Source organism: Carassius gibelio, chromosome A8 (assembly GCF_023724105.1).
Source record: "Carassius gibelio isolate Cgi1373 ecotype wild population from Czech Republic chromosome A8, carGib1.2-hapl.c, whole genome shotgun sequence".
Classification (NCBI taxonomy): Eukaryota; Metazoa; Chordata; class Actinopteri; order Cypriniformes; family Cyprinidae; genus Carassius; species Carassius gibelio.
In genome coordinates, this window is record NC_068378.1 from 22,087,944 (window position 1) to 22,107,914 (window position 19,971).

The 19,971-nt window shown below is 37.0% G+C and overlaps 1 protein-coding gene across 1 annotated transcript; it reads left to right on the forward strand.

Annotated features, from left to right (window-relative positions):
* Positions 1-10: 10 nt before the first annotated feature.
* LOC128018896 (sperm-associated antigen 17-like) lies at positions 11-19,867 on the forward strand. Its single transcript, XM_052604764.1, has 38 exons — positions 11-291; positions 659-799; positions 969-1,028; positions 1,281-1,412; positions 1,582-1,747; positions 1,837-2,031; positions 2,189-2,361; positions 2,559-2,720; positions 3,431-3,482; positions 3,806-3,927; positions 4,166-4,291; positions 4,415-4,522; positions 4,709-4,853; positions 4,941-5,126; positions 5,259-5,296; positions 5,430-5,528; positions 5,648-5,802; positions 5,933-6,069; positions 6,240-6,304; positions 6,403-6,657; positions 6,751-6,865; positions 7,049-7,338; positions 7,473-7,587; positions 7,791-7,951; positions 8,072-8,210; positions 8,483-8,685; positions 8,772-8,904; positions 8,983-9,110; positions 9,199-9,366; positions 9,691-9,788; positions 10,560-10,690; positions 10,870-11,000; positions 11,215-11,406; positions 17,690-17,803; positions 17,938-17,992; positions 18,692-18,779; positions 19,005-19,058; positions 19,145-19,867. The coding sequence occupies exons 1-38, from the start codon at positions 181-183 to the stop codon at positions 19,266-19,268; spliced, it is 5,067 nt and encodes a 1,688-aa protein (XP_052460724.1). The 5' UTR covers positions 11-180; the 3' UTR covers positions 19,269-19,867.
* The last annotated feature ends 104 nt before the right edge of the window (positions 19,868-19,971 follow it).

A 19,971-nucleotide genomic window follows, 5' to 3' on the forward strand; every position in this document is an offset into this window, starting at 1 on the left:
TTGGTTTCCATAGGTTACCAGGACGCTTTAGGAAACTTTGACCAGACACGCAAACTTTAGTACGAGTAAACACTTTAAAATAAAAGAACAATAAACAAACAATAACTTAAGAACAGTATTTATTACAAGCGACGTCACACTGACGGTGAAATTAGTGAGTTTAATGAAATTTGAGTGAATATGCCCCCCAAACGGAATAAAAGTGTTACTCCATCTGGGACAACTCCACCCGGGGCAGCTGCTGCTAACAAAAACTGGGAAACAGCTCTTACTGCTGCTGTATTTGAAGAGGTAATCCTAAAAATGTTCCTCTAGAAACCGTTATTGTGTTTGTTCTAATTCTTCTATACCTTCTATACCTCTATATCTGTTCAAATCAGGCATTAATAATTACTCACCTTCATGTTCTATTTTGACAATGTTTGATAGAATGTCAATTTCAGTCACTATTCACTTTCATTGTATGGAAAAATATACAATGGAAGTGAATGGTGACTAGGCCTGTCAATCCCTCTTTTTGTATCGTGGATTTGGAACCACTTGAGTAAATGGTGTCTGATTATCATTTTGGGGTGAACTGCTTCTTTAAAAAGAAAAAAATCTTGTAAACCACGCAGAATGTACATTGTTGTCTCCTCTGAATCATGCATGACTCTAGAATGACTGGAGGGCCAGTCTGTCTATGGTGCAGGCAGAGAGAGCAGAGGACGAACAGCTCATCAGTGCCCTTCTGCAGGCGGTTCAGCAGCCCCTGCGCAAGCTCTTCAGCGTGCTGTCCTGGGAGGACACTCTGGAAAAGGTCTGAAATTAGCTTTCTGTTTAGTGATGATTCACATCAAATCATTAGAGAGTATTATTAATGAGTGACATGTAGATGGGTGTGATGGAAAGGAATGACATTTAATTATGTTACATTAAAGAAATATTACAATCTGTTGTTGTAAATAAACCGATCTTCGGTGACACAGATCGATGAACTGGGAAACCCGAAGACCAGAAAGACCAAAGATGTTCCCATGTTTTGTGAGGTGGGAATTGTTATTCACCACAAAACACAGAAATGCCAGTGTTACAATCACAAACATATATTGATCATGTATAGTTTTAGGCTCCAGACAATCTGTAATGGATATATAATTTTGGAGCAGATTTTAAGTAAAGAAAAAAAAAGAATCAACCATTTTGATTATTAATAATAATAATAATAATAATAATATATTTTTTAATTATGTTGTATATTCATGTTTTCAACTAAATACTACTTTTGTGCTTCTGTATAGGTGACTGAAGTTGCAAAGTCTATAATGGATGTCGGAGAGGAAATTACTGTGGACTTGATGGCGAAATTAATAAAGTTTCAGCTTCTGGCCATCAAAAACAATGACATCGCAAGGAGGGCTGCTGAGCAGAAGGCGAGAGCTTTTTTACCATTAGCTAAAACATGTCTATGTTGACTCGTTTTAGTTATTCTATTCAAATTTACACTTTATATGTGATAAATGCTAATCAAATATACTACGCATATATTTAAAACATAAACATGTCTTAGATAAACAGTAACATAGAGTATATGTATTTAAGGCTGTAGAGGATAATGTCCCTGTTAAAGCGGGACTGAATTCTGCCGGCAAGGACCAGGGGGGTAAAGGAGCAGCAAAGGGGAAGAAAGCTGCTGAACTTCCAGTTCCAACCAAAGACACCAAACTAAAACGTAGAGGGGAAGAAGAAAATACAATCAAATACATAGGTATCTATTTCTGCATTGCTTCTAGTCAAATATCTGTAGAATACTGTAGTAAAATGGGTTTGCAAACAATGTTTAAATTTTGAATTCAGATGATGAGCCTGATGATGGGCCACAGCACTACATCCTGATTGTGGGGTTCTGCCAGCCTCATTTAATCTCTGCGTTGGACTCTCTGGGTATCCACGTGTCCAATATCATTAAATTGGGCTTAGAGAGAGAGGTCAAATCAGAGGCTCCAGAGGAAACAGTGGCAGACGAGGATCACCAATTACTCGAAGATCAAGGCAAATTGCTAAGAATTTTATTAAGCTTATACTTTTCAAATTCTATTACATAATGCATGCAGAGTATGCTGGCCCACATCGGAAGGCTGGTGTTGTATTTGTATGCATACAAAATCAAGATTTTAAATCACCCAGTTTTAACTCATACTGTGTTCAGAAGTTGAGATTCTGAAACAAAAGAGGCAGCGGGAGCTAGATGTGTTCTGGAAGCAGCTGGATCAAGTCTTGAACAGTGGGAATATGGGATCCAGACTCCGTGATGTTGCCAGGTTGAACTATAGCGTGAAGATCCATTTGCTGCCCCAGGACAAAAGCAACACTGAAGCAATGGTGAATGAAAAACACGAAGTACACTCTCTTCTACCAAATAAGACCTGCGATTTAGTTTTGTTTCTGTTTCTGTTTAATATATTTTGTTTATTTTATTGTCATAATGCATTTTAAACCCTTGGTCAGACCATTGCATGTGATATCATCAAGGTTCCATATATTCCATTACTCTGTTTGTCTTCCACTGCTATCTGCAGCTAGCATTTGGAGCTGCTATATTTGAGGGGGTGGCATGTCTGGTGTATGACACCCTGGACTGGAGGAGACAGTACAGCCATTATCTCAACTGCATGAGGTTGATCCAGGTGCCCGAGGCCAGTAGATCCATCCCACAGTCCCGACCACTGAGCTCCAATGAGGTTCACGTCAGACTTTACTGACAGTAGTGCTGTTAATATGAAAGATACGGTATAGGGTTTCTGTGGGTCATAAAGTCTTAATTTGCCTTTGCACAATTCAAGGTCTTAAAAAGGTCTTAAATTGATAAAGTCAGGGCATTACATGTTGTATGCATTACAAAAAAAAGTATTTTGTTATAAATGTGAAACAGTCTTGAAAACTGAACAAAAGTTAATAAAAAAAAGAACAAACAGATAGTCTGTAGGTTATGAAAACTTTTTTCAATTTTAATTAAGTTTTTTTAGCCCATTGGTAGATATTTGTTCTTGTTTTAATCATAAATCAACTCACTTCATTTTGATGAATTCCACAGTAAATAAGACCTCTGATGTTTTTCTAAAGTAAGAGATTTACATCGGAAACCAAGACAAAAATACTGAGGAAGAGCATCATTTTTTTTGCAGTGTTATCAGAAGATACATTAAAAGCTATTTCTGTATTTGGAAGCAGAACTTTTTTTGTTTTGTTTTGTAAGATGAATTAAAAAGTAATGGAGATTTGTTAGAATTTTTGTACATGATCTTAAACAAGTCTTAAATATTCAATCATAAAACCTACAGAAACCTTGAATGTAGTAAGTGCAGAAAAAAAGCTGACTCCAGAAGTATCTTGAGGCAGGATGTAGTTTTTTTGTTGTTGATGATGATATTAAATGTGGTTTATGTTTTAGGTTCTACAAACCCCAAGGAAGAAAGGAGTGTCAGAGGAAGACCCTGGTACAAGTTATGATATATATATTTTTTTGAGCTTTGGTTTTAAATATCCTTTATATAAAAATATAGAGAGAAATGAAGCTACACAGGCTCTAGCTGACATTAACGTTTTAAAATAATTCATGTTTTGTCATTAAAAATAAGACCATCATTTGAAAATAAATAAATAAAATAAACATAGAAATATAAGATTTAAGTTAAGAATCCCCCAAATGACTTTCATCATGCAAAATGGGATCAACAACAAGTAAATATATAAAAATTACATTAATACAGTACTTAAGTCTTTAATATTGATTAAAGTCATAAACTGAACCTATGGGTTTCCTCAGCAGAGCCTGAGTCTCCTGTTCTGAGCACAGAGGTTGATATGAGATACTACTGTGATTTACTGGACAGGATTCCTACTGAAATCACTTCTGTACCTCTTATATTGCATTGCATGCTGGAACAGGTAAGGGCACTTTGTAGGATTCAGTATAAACTTCAATTTGGAAATATGAAAGACTGTTAAACATACCACTTTATTAACAACCAGAGAAAACAGACATACGTATAAAAAATTACATTTGCACACAGGTTTTATGATCAAGTGGGTACACATGCATTACTGAATGAGGCTCACCTGCTGCAAGTTCTTTATTTCTTTGAACATTTAGCTGCTAAATTTGACTTCCTGTGTGTTTTTCTAGGTAGTGGCTTCAGAACAGGAAGGATCCGATGATTCAGGGGAGCGTTTTGATAAAACAGATCAAGATCTAATCAGTTATATGCTCTCATCTGTCCTGAGTCTGCCACTGGAAGAAGACAACAAGAAGGTGAATGTCTGGATCAAACCAATGCTACAACAGCAAAAAAAAAAAAAAAAAAAAAAATGACAGACACTGGGTTTCTGAATCAAAATCTAACTATAGCTATAATCTGTGCTTGTTTAATGGCAGGAACTGATGGAGGATCTTGGGATCCAGAACAGCCCAAATACTGGTCAAAAACACCCGCTCCTGCTCAATCACCATGATGAGAGAGCAAGGAGACTCCATCAGCTTCCTGTGAGCATGTGAACATGCATCCATGAAGCTCATAATTAAAAGAAGTTGGATTTAAACACAATCACGTCTCCCATAAATTCTTGATAGCACACACAAATATTTTATTATGTGCATTTTAACCCTATAGAATCGTCTATAGCTTATTTAAGGCCCCTAAATTATTGTACACTTATGCATATGTTACAGGTCCTAGATGGTTTTGATGTCATCAAAACTGAAGCAGACATTATGAGACAAAGCCATGTTTGGACCAACCTGATGTCCAGACACACTGAAAGTGCCGCTGATAGACTGACTAGATCACAGGAGCTACTGCACTTCTGCACTGACGGTGAGGAGGAACGACAATGAATAACTGTATTAATATTACCTTATGGTCCAGTTCTTCCTAAAGTAAATTCTTAATATGTATCTTTAGAGTCAATGAGCTGGTCTGAGCTACAGAGGCTTCTCCAGCTGTTTGTGTTTGAGAGTATGCCATTGACTACAGTGGACGAGAACAGCTTTATTAAAGGATCTCAATCAGATCCTCCAAACCCTACACCATGGGACAACCCTGTCGAATTCACCAGACACCGGTACTGGAGCAACAGCGGGACACCAGGTGTGACGAGAGCACAAGAGCAGCCCTTACAACTTGCTTTAAGTGCTACAAATAGATTTTAAGTTCTAAAAAAGTATTTAAAGCAGTGTTGAAGCCTTGTGGTTGTACAGATACGTTGTTTTATTTTTGAAGGATCAGCAGAAAGCAATGCAGGGACTGAGAGAAAAATGGTATGATTAAAGTTTTGGAAAAACTATTTGAAGCTGAAATTTGATTGTTATGTAATTAAACATTTACACTATATTGACATTATCTTGAACAAGTGATTGGTTTTTAATATACTATTATGTTTCATCAATGCAGGGTAATGAAGTGACTGTAACAGATCTCCAGAAGACACTGATTCGTCAGCTGGCAGACTGGAACTTTGTAGAGAAGCACAGCGCTTCTGTTTTCCCGCAGGTTCCCACCTTCAAATCTCTTATTGCATCCTTATGTTTAATATTTTTGCAATATTGTTTTGAAAATCTATTAGAAACTGCAATAAAAATGACAAATGAGTAATCTCTGTGCATATTCAGGTCATCCAGTCTGCCTCTGAGACTTATAGATGTGTGGACACATTTCACTGTAGCAGAGACAATGCAATATATGTTGTCTGCCACAATCCCATGAGCCCCCAGAGGATTTGCAAAGAATACTGGGACGCATCACTTCACACAGATGTGGGCTTCAGGTACTTCGTCTAATTCGAAGCTTTACATGGTCCAGTCATCCAAAGCCAATTTATTTCTGCAGTTATTGATCATTTTAGCTACTAAGATTTTAATTTGTTTTTTATTTAATATAATACAATATTCTCATAGAAACTACTTGGAAAATGTGGCACACTCAATCAGTGAATGGACCAGACAGGAAGAGGAAAAATGGCAAATGGAGCAGGAGAAGAAAGAGGAAGAAAGAAATCTTATTCAAACCCCTTCAGAGACCGACAGGAAGAGAGGCAACATATTCATAATTATGTCAATATAAATGTGTTTGTGTGTGTGTGTGTCTGAGAAAGAGATAACATGAAGATAACATATTTATACAGCGACTATATTAGTATATTAAAAAATATTTTTCTATGTATTTAATAATGTGCATGTTTAAAATTGAGTTTATTTCTTTTAGATTGTCTAGAGAAGTCTCCAATCTCAGACACATTAGAACCGTACATAAGAGAGGACTCTCTCAAAGTGAGCTGTTAACTATAACATAGAAATATTTACATTACACATTTTCAGATTTCATGATCCTTACACCAGGCCTTTTTTCTCTCGTGTATTTACTGTAGGCATGGAAGATCGAGCAGGATAGATTAAAGGAGGAGGAGCAATCCAAAAAGACAAAGAAAGAAAAAGGAGGAAAAGCGACACCAAAAGTTGGAGAGAGGATGGACTCAGTAAAGGAAAACAAGAAGTCTCCGCTGGCCTCAAGAAAGAGTAGAGAGAACATGTCTAAAACACCCAGCTCGGCCACACTGCCTAGAGACAAGACCAGAGACGTTCCAGAGACGCCTCAAGATCCAGCAAATGAGAGAAGAACAAATGTCTCAAATATATATTTCCATATAAAAAGCTTATATGCTATAGTGGCGCTAAATTTGAAATGAAATAGCTAAAAGGTTGTATATTTCACACAGGTTTTCACAGGCTACAGTTTAAATGGAAAACTGGTGCAGGTCACTGGCCAAGTTCAGTCTCTCTATCCCTGTGATGGAGGACAAATCGATGTGGAGCGTTTTCACTTCACACAAGGTTTGAGAATATAAACAGGCTAAAATGTACCTGCACAAATACAGTACACATTCATTTTTTACATATATATATATTAAGAGTATTAGAGCATGCATTTAACTTTGGTGGATAACAGCTTTTATGCCTTATATAAACTGGTTAACCTTATTATTATAACCTTTTATATTTGGTTTCCATCATTAGGGTTGACACAAGTGAAAGTATGTGTAAAGAAGGACGGCCATCACTTCTACACACACATTTCAGATAGAAAAAAAGAGGACAAACTAAAGGAAATTGATATGTTCAGTAGTCCAGCTGCTAATGGAGTCAATCCAGATTGTGAGATTGAGAAATGTGGCTCTTTTCATGCTGTACTGGCCAATGGCATTCAGCTGTCCTGCAGTCAGAGCAAACCTAATAAAACAAGAGGTCAGACTCTCCAATCCACGGTGCCCAGTGCCATCTATACTGACCAGCAACAACAGGAACAGGTAACTGGACAAAAATAAAAAATAAATAAATGTTGGTTGGTTAGGTTTTACATTATTGCTTCGTTGTTTAGATTAGCATTCAATGAATCATAACTAAATAGCCATTATCTCCCTCACAAATGTGTGTTTCTGAGGTGCCTGAGGTACACTGTGAGCCCGGAGATACCTCCTCTCTTCCACCGTTCCTCAATCTGTATGTATCTCTTCCCAATGGACTCATCCTGCACTTTGATTTTGAGGACTCAGTGGGTGAGATGCAAGTTATTGTGTAAATAAAATTCATGCATCATAAGGTTTATTATAAACATTACATACATTTCTACTCTGTATCGATCATGGCAAAAACATCAGTAAAAATACAGAATAGACTAGGCCTAGCCTATTTTATTTATAGTTTCTCTCAGTTTGAAGACACAGAGAGCATCTGTAAGGTCTTATCTGTGTTTTTTTAGATGGGGAATCTCATGTCCGATCTCTGCTGATACGACAGAGATTTTATAATTCAGGGTCTAGATCAGATTTGACCTCAGACTTCAGCATACACACTGAGGTCTCCAGGGTCATCACCAGCAGAGGGACTGTCATCAAACACAAGAAAGATGGATCTACTGAGGTATTCACGTACATACATATGGTTGTACAAAAATGCACGTAATACAAATACATAAAGCACACTCCTAATGAAATAATGACCTCATGGAGGAAGTATACAGTATGTGTGTGTGTGTTTCAGGTCCTATTTGCAGATGGTACAGTCAGTACGAGCCCAGACTCTGAACCAGTGTGTGTGCTGGTTCCACACATACTCTTAAAAGAGGAAGAGCCTGTTAAAGAGATGATAGTGGACACCAAAGACACTAAAGACAAGAAAGGTATACATACCACATCAGAACAAACAAATCTCTTACTGAAAATTTGTCACGACATGTAGCCTGCAAAAAAAAAAACTGCCGTGGTAATTGTTAGTAACATTATAAGTCTTTTCAATTTTAAAGCATCATTGCTGATATTCTTTTCTTTCAAAAAATATCTTACTGACCTCACACTTTTTGATAAATATATGAATCTGAATAAGTGTATGAAAGAGAGAGACTGTAATGTCCATTTACTGTAAAGTATATTTAACGTCTTTTGTTGTTCACAGGAAAGGCTGATTCGAAGGTAAATACAGAGGTAGAGCAACAAAAGTCCATAGAAAATGAAAATCCAAAATACTATCTCGAGGTTAACGGAGGATCTTGGACCACCACAACCCCCTCTGGCTTCAGAGTCGCCTCTGTGGCCGGGAAGGAAGTTGAAGTGCAGCCCATACTGGCCTATCATGCTACAGACCCCTTCAGTGGGACAGTAAGTGTCTTGTCATTCAAAACCAACATCTCCTTTTGGGGTCAATATATGATTGTTGTAAAAAAAAAAAAATGATACATTTATAGGCTGTGGTCACAAGAGAGGACAAAGTGCTGTCTGTGCTGAAGAAAGATGGCGCAATGATAGTGGATCACGCAGATGGAACGCGTATAAGCACCTTCTACCAGCAGGGGGAGCCACAACAACAGCTGAGCTCAGGTGCAAGAGTGTTTTCATGCAGTAACATAATAAACAGTTACTACAGTGTTGACAGTAAAGGATTAAACCTGATTTCAGGAGAGAAACTGGTTAGGGTGGAAAAAGCTGAATTTGCAACAGTGATAATGGACAATGAGAGAAGAACGTGTGATGTTATTTACGGGGATGGCACTTCCATCAGCGCAACTGCTCATGGATCATATAAAGTAAGAGGATGGATGGAAGAATATGTGAGAGATATACGCGTCTACAGCATCATATGTAACATCTCTCCTCTCTGTCACTTTATTGTAGATCTATCCTCATGGTGGGGGTGTCCTCCATATTGATAAGGATAGTGGGGCAGTGTACACATCTCATCAGTCTCAACAGAGATCAGAGAAGGACCCACTAGGCCAATATGTGATGAACCAGAAAGATGTCATATGCCATGTGATGGACCCCGAGGGCAACCACTTTCAAGTACTTTCCATGAAATGTCTATTTGTGAATAAATATGTATTTTTCTAGTTATGGTCATCTGTAAAATATTTGTGTATAACAGTTTTTTAAGGACAAACTTAAATTTAAATTAATGTTTTTTTTTTTTTTTTTTTTAATAAATATTTATATATATTTGAGGGGGTGTAAACAATGAAGTTTCTGTGTGGCTGTTGCAAAGTGACAAGTATTAATTTATGTAATGGCTTTAGTTTCAGTTTTAGTTAACAATAATAACACTGAAGTGATGTCAAACTCTTGTATCCAAGTCATCCTGAATAAAAACCCAGAACATATTGTGGGCAGGTTAATGCAGATGGTCAGATCACTGTCAAGGCTAATGGATCAGAAATGAAAGCAACAGAGCTTCAACAGAACGCTGGCTTTAAATCACAACCAGCTAGGTAAGTCTCTCAAAAAAATACAACCAAGGTCACTTAAAGACAAGTAGATTTTCTAAGAGATTATTAACTGGAAAGACTAGAAAGACTACTAACTTGAACAGAGTAGACATGAAACTAGCACAGCTATGTAGGAAATCAGGAATAATTTTACAGTTTGAGGTCATTGTAGAAAAATACTGACTCACAATTGAGTATTACAAGGAGCCATTTAATACATTTATTTATTTATTTCTGCTAATGTTGATTTTTTTATTTAATGTAATGCTAATATTGCAATTCACACACCTGTTATGCAGTCATTGTCTTTTGTCTCTGTGTCTTAATTCAGTACTGTACATATATATTTAAAGCAGTAAGATTTTTTCTGGAAAGTAACAAAGAATGTATTAAGCAAGGATGAAATAAATGGGTCAGAAGTTACAGTAAAGACATTTATAAGTTACAAAATATTTATATTTCAAATAGATGCTGTTCTTTTGAACTTTCTACCATTCTACTCAAAGAATCCTAAAAAAAATATCAGTTTCCATAAAAATATTAAGTAGTATCTGTTTTCAACATAATAAGAAATGTTTCTTGAGCGACAAATCAGCATATTCGAATGATTGCTGAAGGATCATGTGACACTGAATGACTGCTGAAAATGCAGCTTTGCATCACAGAAATAAATTACAAAAAAAACTTTTAAATAGTAGTGTATTTGCTTGACATTTTGCATTTGGTTTGAATTAGTGACATTTTAAAAACAGAATATTGTGTTGTGTCTTTGAGGTTGTTTGTGGTACATGAGGACTGTTCAGCCTCAGAGCTGCTGAGAGCTCAAGATGTTGAAGATCTCCTACAGAAGGCTTACTGTGACTCTTCTATTGCCATTCTCACTGACCCACTACCAGACTCACAACGTCAGGACACTTTTCTTTCAATCTGTGCATTATGTTACTGGCCTCTGTCTTTATTTTCAACACCATTTCTTTTGAAATTATATTGCAATTATATATATATATTTCAATTATATTGAAATCATAAATGCAGCAAGTACAATAACTCAAGTATTCAAGTTCTCTTGATTGATTCTCTTCAGAATCATTTGGCATCACTCTGCTAAGGCCCTGCCCAGACATCAACTCTCATTGGCTCTCATCCAAGCAAGACGATGACATCATTCCCACACACCTCAAATCCAGGAAATGGGAGACATTCCCTTCATCTGAGGTAATTCATAATCTATAGGTGATCCATTTCAGGTGTAAACTTCCTTTTAGTATTCACTTTGGACATGCTGGGGCACGAATAACTTCATTTATAATGTCAAATTAAATATCCAATATTTTTTCACAAACATGTTTGGAAATGTCTGTTTTAACATGCAGTTTAGTGTGGATTACCTATAATGCCTTGATGGTTTGTTTCCATCTCTGGTGCTTAGAAGAGGACCCCAGGCCCCCCTTTTGGGACCACCCTTGGTTGTAGTCTTGACTTAAAGGAGAAACTACCAAAGTCAAGTTCCATCCACATCCAACCGGTTTTGGAGTGCCCTGACGTACTGCTGGTGCGTCAGATGACCCAGCATCCACCTGTAACCGAAGCATTGTGCAGGAAACTGCAAGAAAAAGTCAAGGTGCTCTAATTCCTATAACACATAATGATTAATATGTGATACGTTTTAGGCTTATCAATGTATTTATGATAGTACCATATCAAGTATCATGTATGTACCCACATTTAAAAATATTTTAGCAATATCAATTTGGACAATTTAAGCATATTTTAAATATATTTATGTTAAGACCACTATCATCAAAATGATAGATACTTAGCATTAAGTATGGGTCTGTTCTGGGCAAAAACTCCTTGCCCATCCATGCAGCCTGTCATGAATGAGCAGGGAGAGCAGCAATAATAAGGGTAAAAAAAACAAGGCAGATATCTTTAATGCACTTCATGATATTTAAAAGTATCACATTATACAAGAAAAATGAGTCTGATTCAGCAAGGAGTATCAGAAAGCCAAGTCCTGACTGTGGCGAAAGGAGTTGGGAATCGAGGAGGGTTATTTGCTCCTGAGCAAGTGGAAAAGCTATTGAATAATACTGACTAGAGCTTATATATCAATCTCGCGATAGGTGTCAAATTCTTATAGGTAGATTTGATCAGTTTAGAATCAGCTGATGCAAGTTAGACTCACATGACCTGCCAGAACTAATGCTAACGCTTAATTTCTGTCAGGACCACTATCTTCAAAATGATCACTTAGCATAAAGTTTGGTTTGGTGGTATGGTTCTGTTCTGGTAAAAAACTTGCTGTCCATCCATGTAGCCTGTCATGAATGAGCAGGGAGAGCAGCCATAATCCCCCCCCCCCCCCCCAAACACAAACGATAGGCCCGGACCCCCTAACACACGACAGTCCAGAACCGTTCAAACCACAACTGATGCATTCTGAAAGAAGCATATCCTTCTGGAATAACAGTGACTTGGGGCAGCAGCACCTTACAGAAGAAGGCAGTAAAGGGATGCTTTCCTTTATAAGCAGCTAAGAAGAGCAGCAACCGCCTTTTAATGCAATACCTGAAAAAGGTGCAGAAACCCCATTAGAATTGGCAGCCTAGAACTGCACCAAACACAGCATACTGCAGCCATAGAAACAAGCAATGAACAGATCAGAGATTGCAGATCCTACCTGGCCTAAAAGCTTCAGCATCCATTTAAAAAGACTATATATAAAAGTCCTGCATATAATGACTCAACAAACTGACCCAGTTACAGGTTTGTCATCTCCTGTGACATTTGTGCTCGTTGTGTAACCAGTCCTCAATCTGACAACCCGCTTGAGTGTAGACAAAAAAAAAAAATCCTTAGCAATACACTCGATATCTTTGCAACAAGAATGTTGGTTGCTTAATCACATCATGTTGCAGTATTAAGAGAAATTTAAAGTAACAGTATTTCCAATACCAGATGTGCCATTAGCAGGAAGCATATTTCAAGAACATTCATATGGCCTTAAACAACAGCTTAAACATTAGCTTCTTGCTGTTGAAAGTTTAACCGGTTAACAGCCCTTGCCGTAACAACCAATAGCTTAAAGCAACAAGCAGGTTTAGCACAAACATGATACTGAACATTAGGTAAGCCTTAACAAGCAAGCAAAATCCCAATACACTGACAGCTTTAAAACAAGATCTTCTGAAACGGCATAGACTGGGGCAGCATGCCCTTTACAGAAGAGGAGCAGTAGTGAAGGGGTGCTCTTCTTAATTAAGCAGCTGATAAGAGCAGAATGCTCCTTTAATGCAGTACAGCATCTGGTGTTTAGGCAACAAGCATGTTGCCCTAATCCAGATAATCGTTAGCATAGATAACAACTTTAAGTAGCAAATCTACATACTGCACATTAAATATCAAGCACTTTACCTATACACCAGATAGCTTTAAGCAATAGCATATGATGAACTTAAACACACGTTTTGGAAATAATATTTGGATAAGTTTAATGAACCGCACTTCCAATACAAGATGAGATTTAAACAGCAAACCCGTTTCATATCAGACAGCCTTAAAAAAACAGATAAAAAAAGCCTTGGCTGTGCTAAGTTTAACTGGGTACCGTTAATGTTACCTTTGTGTCAACATACAACCACTAAGCCTAAAGCAACAAAGTACCTAGCTTTCTTTTTTTTTTTTTTTGACAGGAAATGTAGCAAGCGAGGACATGCAACAAGCGTGCTGATTGAGCTGCTTAGTAACTGTGGTCATAAAAGGGAGAAGCATACACCCCTAACAACAGCAAGTCTTATAACAGTATGTTGTATATTATCCAATGAAAGTTTCTAGCATGCCATTAATTTCATTAAGGGGTCATTAAGACAACAAGCATGTTAATAAGTATATGTAAATATGTCCCATATTTTGGGGGAAGCGTCACCCCAAGCTGTGCGATGAGGACACGCAGCAAGCTTGTTTCTTTAAGCTGCTTAAAGCAAATTATGTGATCGTAAAGGGGGAAGCATACACCCCTTACAGCAGCAAGTTCAAGACAACAAGCATATTGTATATTGCACAATTTAGTAAAGAGCTTGTAAAACTATGTCATTCAGCATTGCAGTCTGGTTAGTCGCCGTCATGTTTTAAGACACGCCAAGTATCTTACAATGACAACAAATACGAATCAGAGGAATTTTTTTTTAAATAGGCTAATTTTCCAACTCCCCTAGAGTTAAACAGTTGAGTTTTACCGTTTTCGAATCCATTCAGCCGATCTCCGGGTCTGGCGGTAGCACTTTAAGCTTAGCATAGATCATTGAATCTGATTAGATTGTTAGCATCTCTCGCTCAAATGACCATTTCTATATTTTTCTTATTTAAAACTTGACTCTTCTATAGTTGCATCGTGTACTAAGACTTTGTGTACGAAGTGATCTGTCGGTCTTAGTACACGATGTAACTACAGAAGAGTCAAGTTTTAAATAAGAAAATTATGCAAACTCTTTGGTCATTTTTGAGCGAGAGATGCTTACAGTCTAATCTGATTCAATGACCTATGCTAAGCTACAGCTAAAGTGCTACCGCCAGACCGGGAGATCGGCTGAATGGATTCGAAAACAGTAAAACTCAACTGTTTAACTCCAGGGGAGTTGGAAAATGAGCCTATTTAAAAAAAAGTGGAGTGTTCCTTTAACGTATTAGGGGATAACACAGCCTAACTGGCCTCTCCTCTGTAATGCAATAATATGTATATGGGAGCGCTACACCATGTAAATGTATTTGATTTAAATCTAAGAAAAATGGTTTGCTTACAGAGAGGAACTCAGGGGCGGATCTAGAAAAATATTGATGGGGTGGCGAGAAGGGGGCAGGAATTTTTGAGGGGTGGCAACATATGGCAGACGTATATATACTGAATTTAGTCACAGTTATCACAGATTGATAATAAATATATGTGCACACTACAAAAGGACACAGACTATTATTTACAAACTTAATCTCATACAATCAATGTCTTGCATTTGAAACAGTTATAACAAACATTACAAACATATAAGGAATAAGTGACCATACCCCATATGCACCACCACACTCACTTATGCATACAGTATGCATCGACATGTAATTAAGAGCATTATAAAAGGTTCAGTGTTATCAATATGTCAATTTATTATAAGAAACACAAGATTTTAACAGCCATTTCCAGCTGGGGATTTTCTACTGTTTAGTGTTAATCACCATCTAACTTAACCAGTCAAGAGCTACATTTAGCCTTAGATGTTATATGGTCCCTGAAGCATAGCTTTTATTAGCTGACAATAATAATAAATAAATAAGCATTGCACAAATACAAATGTACTTTTAGAAATTGTTTTTGAAAAATATGGTGTTATTGTTTTGGCGAGCTTAAATTAAAACTTTTATGAAAACTTGTGTGATATTCCTTTAAAATAATGTTTTAGTACATCTTTTTTAAGTATATTTTACTAAGCAATTTCTTAAATAATTTCTTTGAATTAGACCAAACTTTTATTTTGGTGGGTTGTAACCAGAGTTTCTGTGTTTTTTTAATAAACTATTATTATTAGTTAATAGCCCTTCTTGAAGTATAGCATACTCTACTGTGCAATAGTAGGCCTACTATATTTCTGTTTGAGTTTCTTCAAGTTATACTGATATTTTATTTTGACAGGTTGTCATAAAGACATTGCAGTTTCTGTCAGTCTGTGTATACGATACAAATGAATGACTATAGTTTTATCAAATGAAATGGTGAAATCCTCTCATAATGCACTGACGTGCACATGTGTAGCATACATCATGCATCAATATAGTGAAGAGCTGAAAACACCACGCGTGCTTCAGTGTGTGTGTGTGTAGTAGAGCACACATTCCCAGAGACATGTATAACAACACCTTAAGGGTTCCCATAAGCAGGATTTATTGTTGTGCCCCCCTTCCTCAAATAAGATGATGGGAAAAAAACTACTATGGGGGTGAAAAAATAACTTTAATCAAATAAAAAACTAAATTAATAAATTGTATTATTTACAAATCACAATTGTAGCTCTCGACATTTACCTGTGGCTATAACTTTATTATGACTCTAATTTATTTTATAGTCTCAAGCATTCAGAAATCATGCAAAAGGAAACTAAGCAGTTTTACTATGATAAAACCATGGTTGTGAGGGTTGTGATATGCACGTTTTTTTTGAAGAAATTATAAAGCCTGTGTGATCTATAGCAAAAAGGTGGCCAAAAAATGAAAGATGAATATTTGAATGAAATGTTTGGTCAGTAGCTTAAACAAGGATTTCATTGTCCTGTAAGTGTAACAGCAGCAATTTAATGGCATTTGTAATAACATGTACATAAATTTGCCTACATTATTTATTTTAACAGTGTTATTATTAACCAATAATTATTGCCTCTTTATTTTTTTATATAATGCATTTTAAGCCATTTTAAAGGCTATTGATGGCTTAAGTCTGTTTTTATATCAACAACAACAACAACAACAACAACAAAAATATTACAGTATATTAATACTTTATAAATTATTACAGTTTGGGAATCGCAAATCATTTGAGTCAGTTCGGGAGTTCAAAGCGGATTCGCGAATCATTTGAGTCAGTTTGGGGACTGCGAATCATTTGAATCAGTTCGGGAGTTCGGAGCGGCATCGCGAATCATTTGAGTCAGTTATGGAGATCGCGAATCATTTGAATCAGTTCGGGAGTTCGTAGCGGGTTCGCGAATCATTTGAGTCAGTTATGGGGATCGCGAATCATTTGAGTCAGTTCGGGAGTTCAAAGCGGGTTCGCGAATAATTTGAGTCAGTTTGGGGAAACCATTTGAATCAGTTCGGGAGTTCGGAGCGGGTTCGCGAATCATTTGAGTCAGTTTGGGAGTTCGGAGCGGGTTCACGAATCATTTGAGTCAGTTTGGGGATCGCGAATCATTTGAATCAGTTCGGGAGTTTGTAGCGGGATCGCGAATCATTTGAGTCAGTTATGGGGGTCGCGAATCATTTGAGTCAGTTCGGGAGTTCGGAGCGGGATCGCGAATCATTTGAGTCAGTTATGGGGATCGCGAATCATTTGAATCAGTTCGGGAGTTCGTAGCGGGATCGCGAATCATTTGAGACCGTTATGGGGTTCGCGAATCATTTGAGTCAGTTTGGGGATCACAAATCATTTGAATCAGTTCGGGAGTTCGGAGCAGGATCACGAATCACGCTCGTGAAATTTCAAATTGGCCATAACCTTTAATTCGTTGCTGCCAATTGGGGTGGCAGCAGGGGTGGCAAGGCTTTCTTTTAGGGTGGCATATGCCACCCTGGTAGATCCGCCCCTGGAGGAACTGAACAATGAATTAAAAAAACAACGCCATTTTAAACACAGAGAGTGACCATAACAAGCTATATCATCGTATCACACTTAACATTCATAAACATGTTTTCGTACATTACTCACAAGTGAGCACATATATATTCAAGCAGATCAGAATTATGGATCTGTAATAAGTATTGAGTGGCAGTCCAGCAGATGAAACATACACCCTGCGGAAATACTTTGAATGAGTGTCATTATCATAACATTATTCTTTATTTGTATAGAAGCCATTGGGAGCGATAAACAAGTGCTTCTGACACTGCGTTCAGCTGAAATCAACCGCAAACTCAAAGCTAATGAAAACAAGTGAGCAAGCGGAAAAGCTGCCGAATAATACTGACTATAGAGTTTATATAGGAGTGCTGTGATAGGTGTTATATTTCTATAGGCAGATGTGATCAGCTGAGAATCAGCTGATGCAAGCTTCACTCAACGTGACCTGCCAGAACTAATGCTAACGCTTAATTAAAACTACACCTGAATTTTTGTATTATTTTTTTTTATGGGTTTAATAAAACAGTCATATTTGGAGCAGCTGCTACAGAGAGAGAATCAATGGGAGAAGATGCAGTTGAAGGACCCGCGTACAGCAGAGGAGAAAGTTCATCAGAATGATCTACTGCAGCTTGTACTGGTCAGACAAGATCTACTGTCACATTTTTTACTATTTAACAAAAGATTGATCATTCAGATGTCTATAGGTGATATTTATGTATGAAATTATGCTGGCTTGGCTTTAAATACATTTAAACCGTATGTTTGTTTTAGTCCCTGCCTGATGCTGTAGATCCTCCAGTTGCAATGGAGATAAGGCCTCTGTCAGGTGAGAAAATTGAAATGAGAAGTATTAATAAAATATTTCTAAATATGTGTTCAATAGTGTTCATTTATATTTCAAAACTAATAACCATCAAAATACAATAATCTCCATTTTTGTTTAAATTGTGATTTTTGATAGTGTGCACTTCAATATTACATAGACTCTCAAAAAAAAAAAAGGTACCAATCTGGAGCTGTACTCTTTAAAAAGGTACTAACATGTACTTTTAAAGTGACGTGACATACAGCCAAGTATGGTGACCCATACTCAGAATTCGTGCTCTGCATTTGACCCATCCAAAGTGCACACACACAGCTGTGAACACACACACACACACACACCGTGAACACACACCCGGAGCAGTGGGCAGCCATTTATGCTGCAGCGCCCGGGGAGCAGTTGGGGGTTCAGTGCCTTGCTCAAGGGCACCTCAGTCGTGGTATTGCCAGCCAGAGATTCAAACCCACAACCCTAGGGTTAGGACTCAAACTCTCTAACCAGTAGGCCGTGACTTCTGACTTAAATTATGAATATGTACCATTTAAGGGTAAATAAGGTACAAATACATTTTGTACCTTAGGGTTTCGCCCCATTGGTAGCTTTGTACCTTTATTTCTGAGAGTGTATTACAAAAAGCAATACAAAAAAAATTATTACATATGCATTTTAGTGACAGCCTTGTAACTAATTGATGATTTTTAGCTCTGGCATCTCTCTATACTGAATCAGTGCGAGCAGCTCAACAACCCCACAAGCTCCAGGAAAAAACAGAAGAGAAAGTTACCAAGAGGTACTGTTCATCATTTTCTGTCTTATCTACAATACGTCAAATCTAGACCAGAATAAGTTATAACATGTAACAAGCTTATAACACATACTAGTGGGTAAATGTTCTCAGCCTGTGGACTGGTATTTATAGATAAAAAAAACAGACCACAAATTGTTACTGAAGGTGTGAAAGTGCATGGTGACTAATTGCTCTTAAACGGTTTGCTTTCGACTTCTGCTTTTACAGAATCAATAAAAAGAAGCAAAAGTCACTGTGGGAAAACAGGATTAAACAGCACAGGTAAACAGTTACTCTGATTGAATGGTTTCGTTTTTCTGGAAGTCAAAGAGGGTGATGCATAGATGTTTTGCTTATCCAACCTTCAGGCAAGAACTCCAGGAGCAGAGAAGACACAGAAATGCACTCAGACACCATATAGTTACTCCATACTTTCACCCTGAGCTAAAGGAAATGTCCCTCTTTGCAAATGAGGCTAGTACAACCATCTGAATATTCCTCTCAGGACTTAATATCAATTAGTTTTTTTTTTTTGTTCTTTATTTAAAAAAAAAAAAAAAGTGAAAAAAGTAAATTTTTGAGGTATATAAAATATAAACACACATGCCTCAGTATTTAAAACCATTAGCATGTTCGCACTTTACATAGTTCTTTTATGTTGGTAAATGATCACATGACATGCAGGAAAACAAATAAACATTTTCAGATTTTTTAAAGAAGTTTTTTTTTTTTTTGTTTTTTTACATTTTATTATTTAATTATTAGCTGTTCATCAACACAACCCCCGATACAGAGAATGTATATAAATGAAAATGGTCATATTGACATCTGTAACATTAAGATATCAAGCGGACCTGTTATATCACCATTCTTGCTTTCTGTTAGGATCAAAACCTGAGCTCACTCACCCTGGATCTTCCACTGTTCTCCAGAATGCAGCGCTTCTCCACGGATTCCTCATCAGGCAGAAGTAGTTCCTGTGAGGTTTAAAGAATAACAATTAATTTAAGTAATATCTTTAATAGAAAGATTTCAGAATTGAGCTTTGAGTACTTTAGCTGATTCTACAAATAAAAAACTTGTGAAAGCTTTGCCAAGTCATCTGTCCTTATTCAACGTTTTCTGCAAATGTTTCACTCCCAAAAATTGTGCAAAAAATTGTGAACTGCATAAGCCATTAAAATGCTTTTTTTTG

What these genes read in the sequence shown, in the direction of transcription:
- LOC128018896 (XM_052604764.1), top strand. Translation starts at nt 181, where the DNA reads ATGCCCCCCAAACGGAATAAAAGTGTTACTCCATCTGGGACAACTCCA. An exon ending in GGAGGGCTGCTGAGCAGAAG is followed by an intron (nt 1,413 to 1,581) that starts GCGAGAGCTTTT and finishes TATGTATTTAAG; the next exon opens with GCTGTAGAGGATAATGTCCC. An exon ending in AGAGACCGACAGGAAGAGAG is followed by an intron (nt 6,070 to 6,239) that starts GCAACATATTCA and finishes TATTTCTTTTAG; the next exon opens with ATTGTCTAGAGAAGTCTCCA.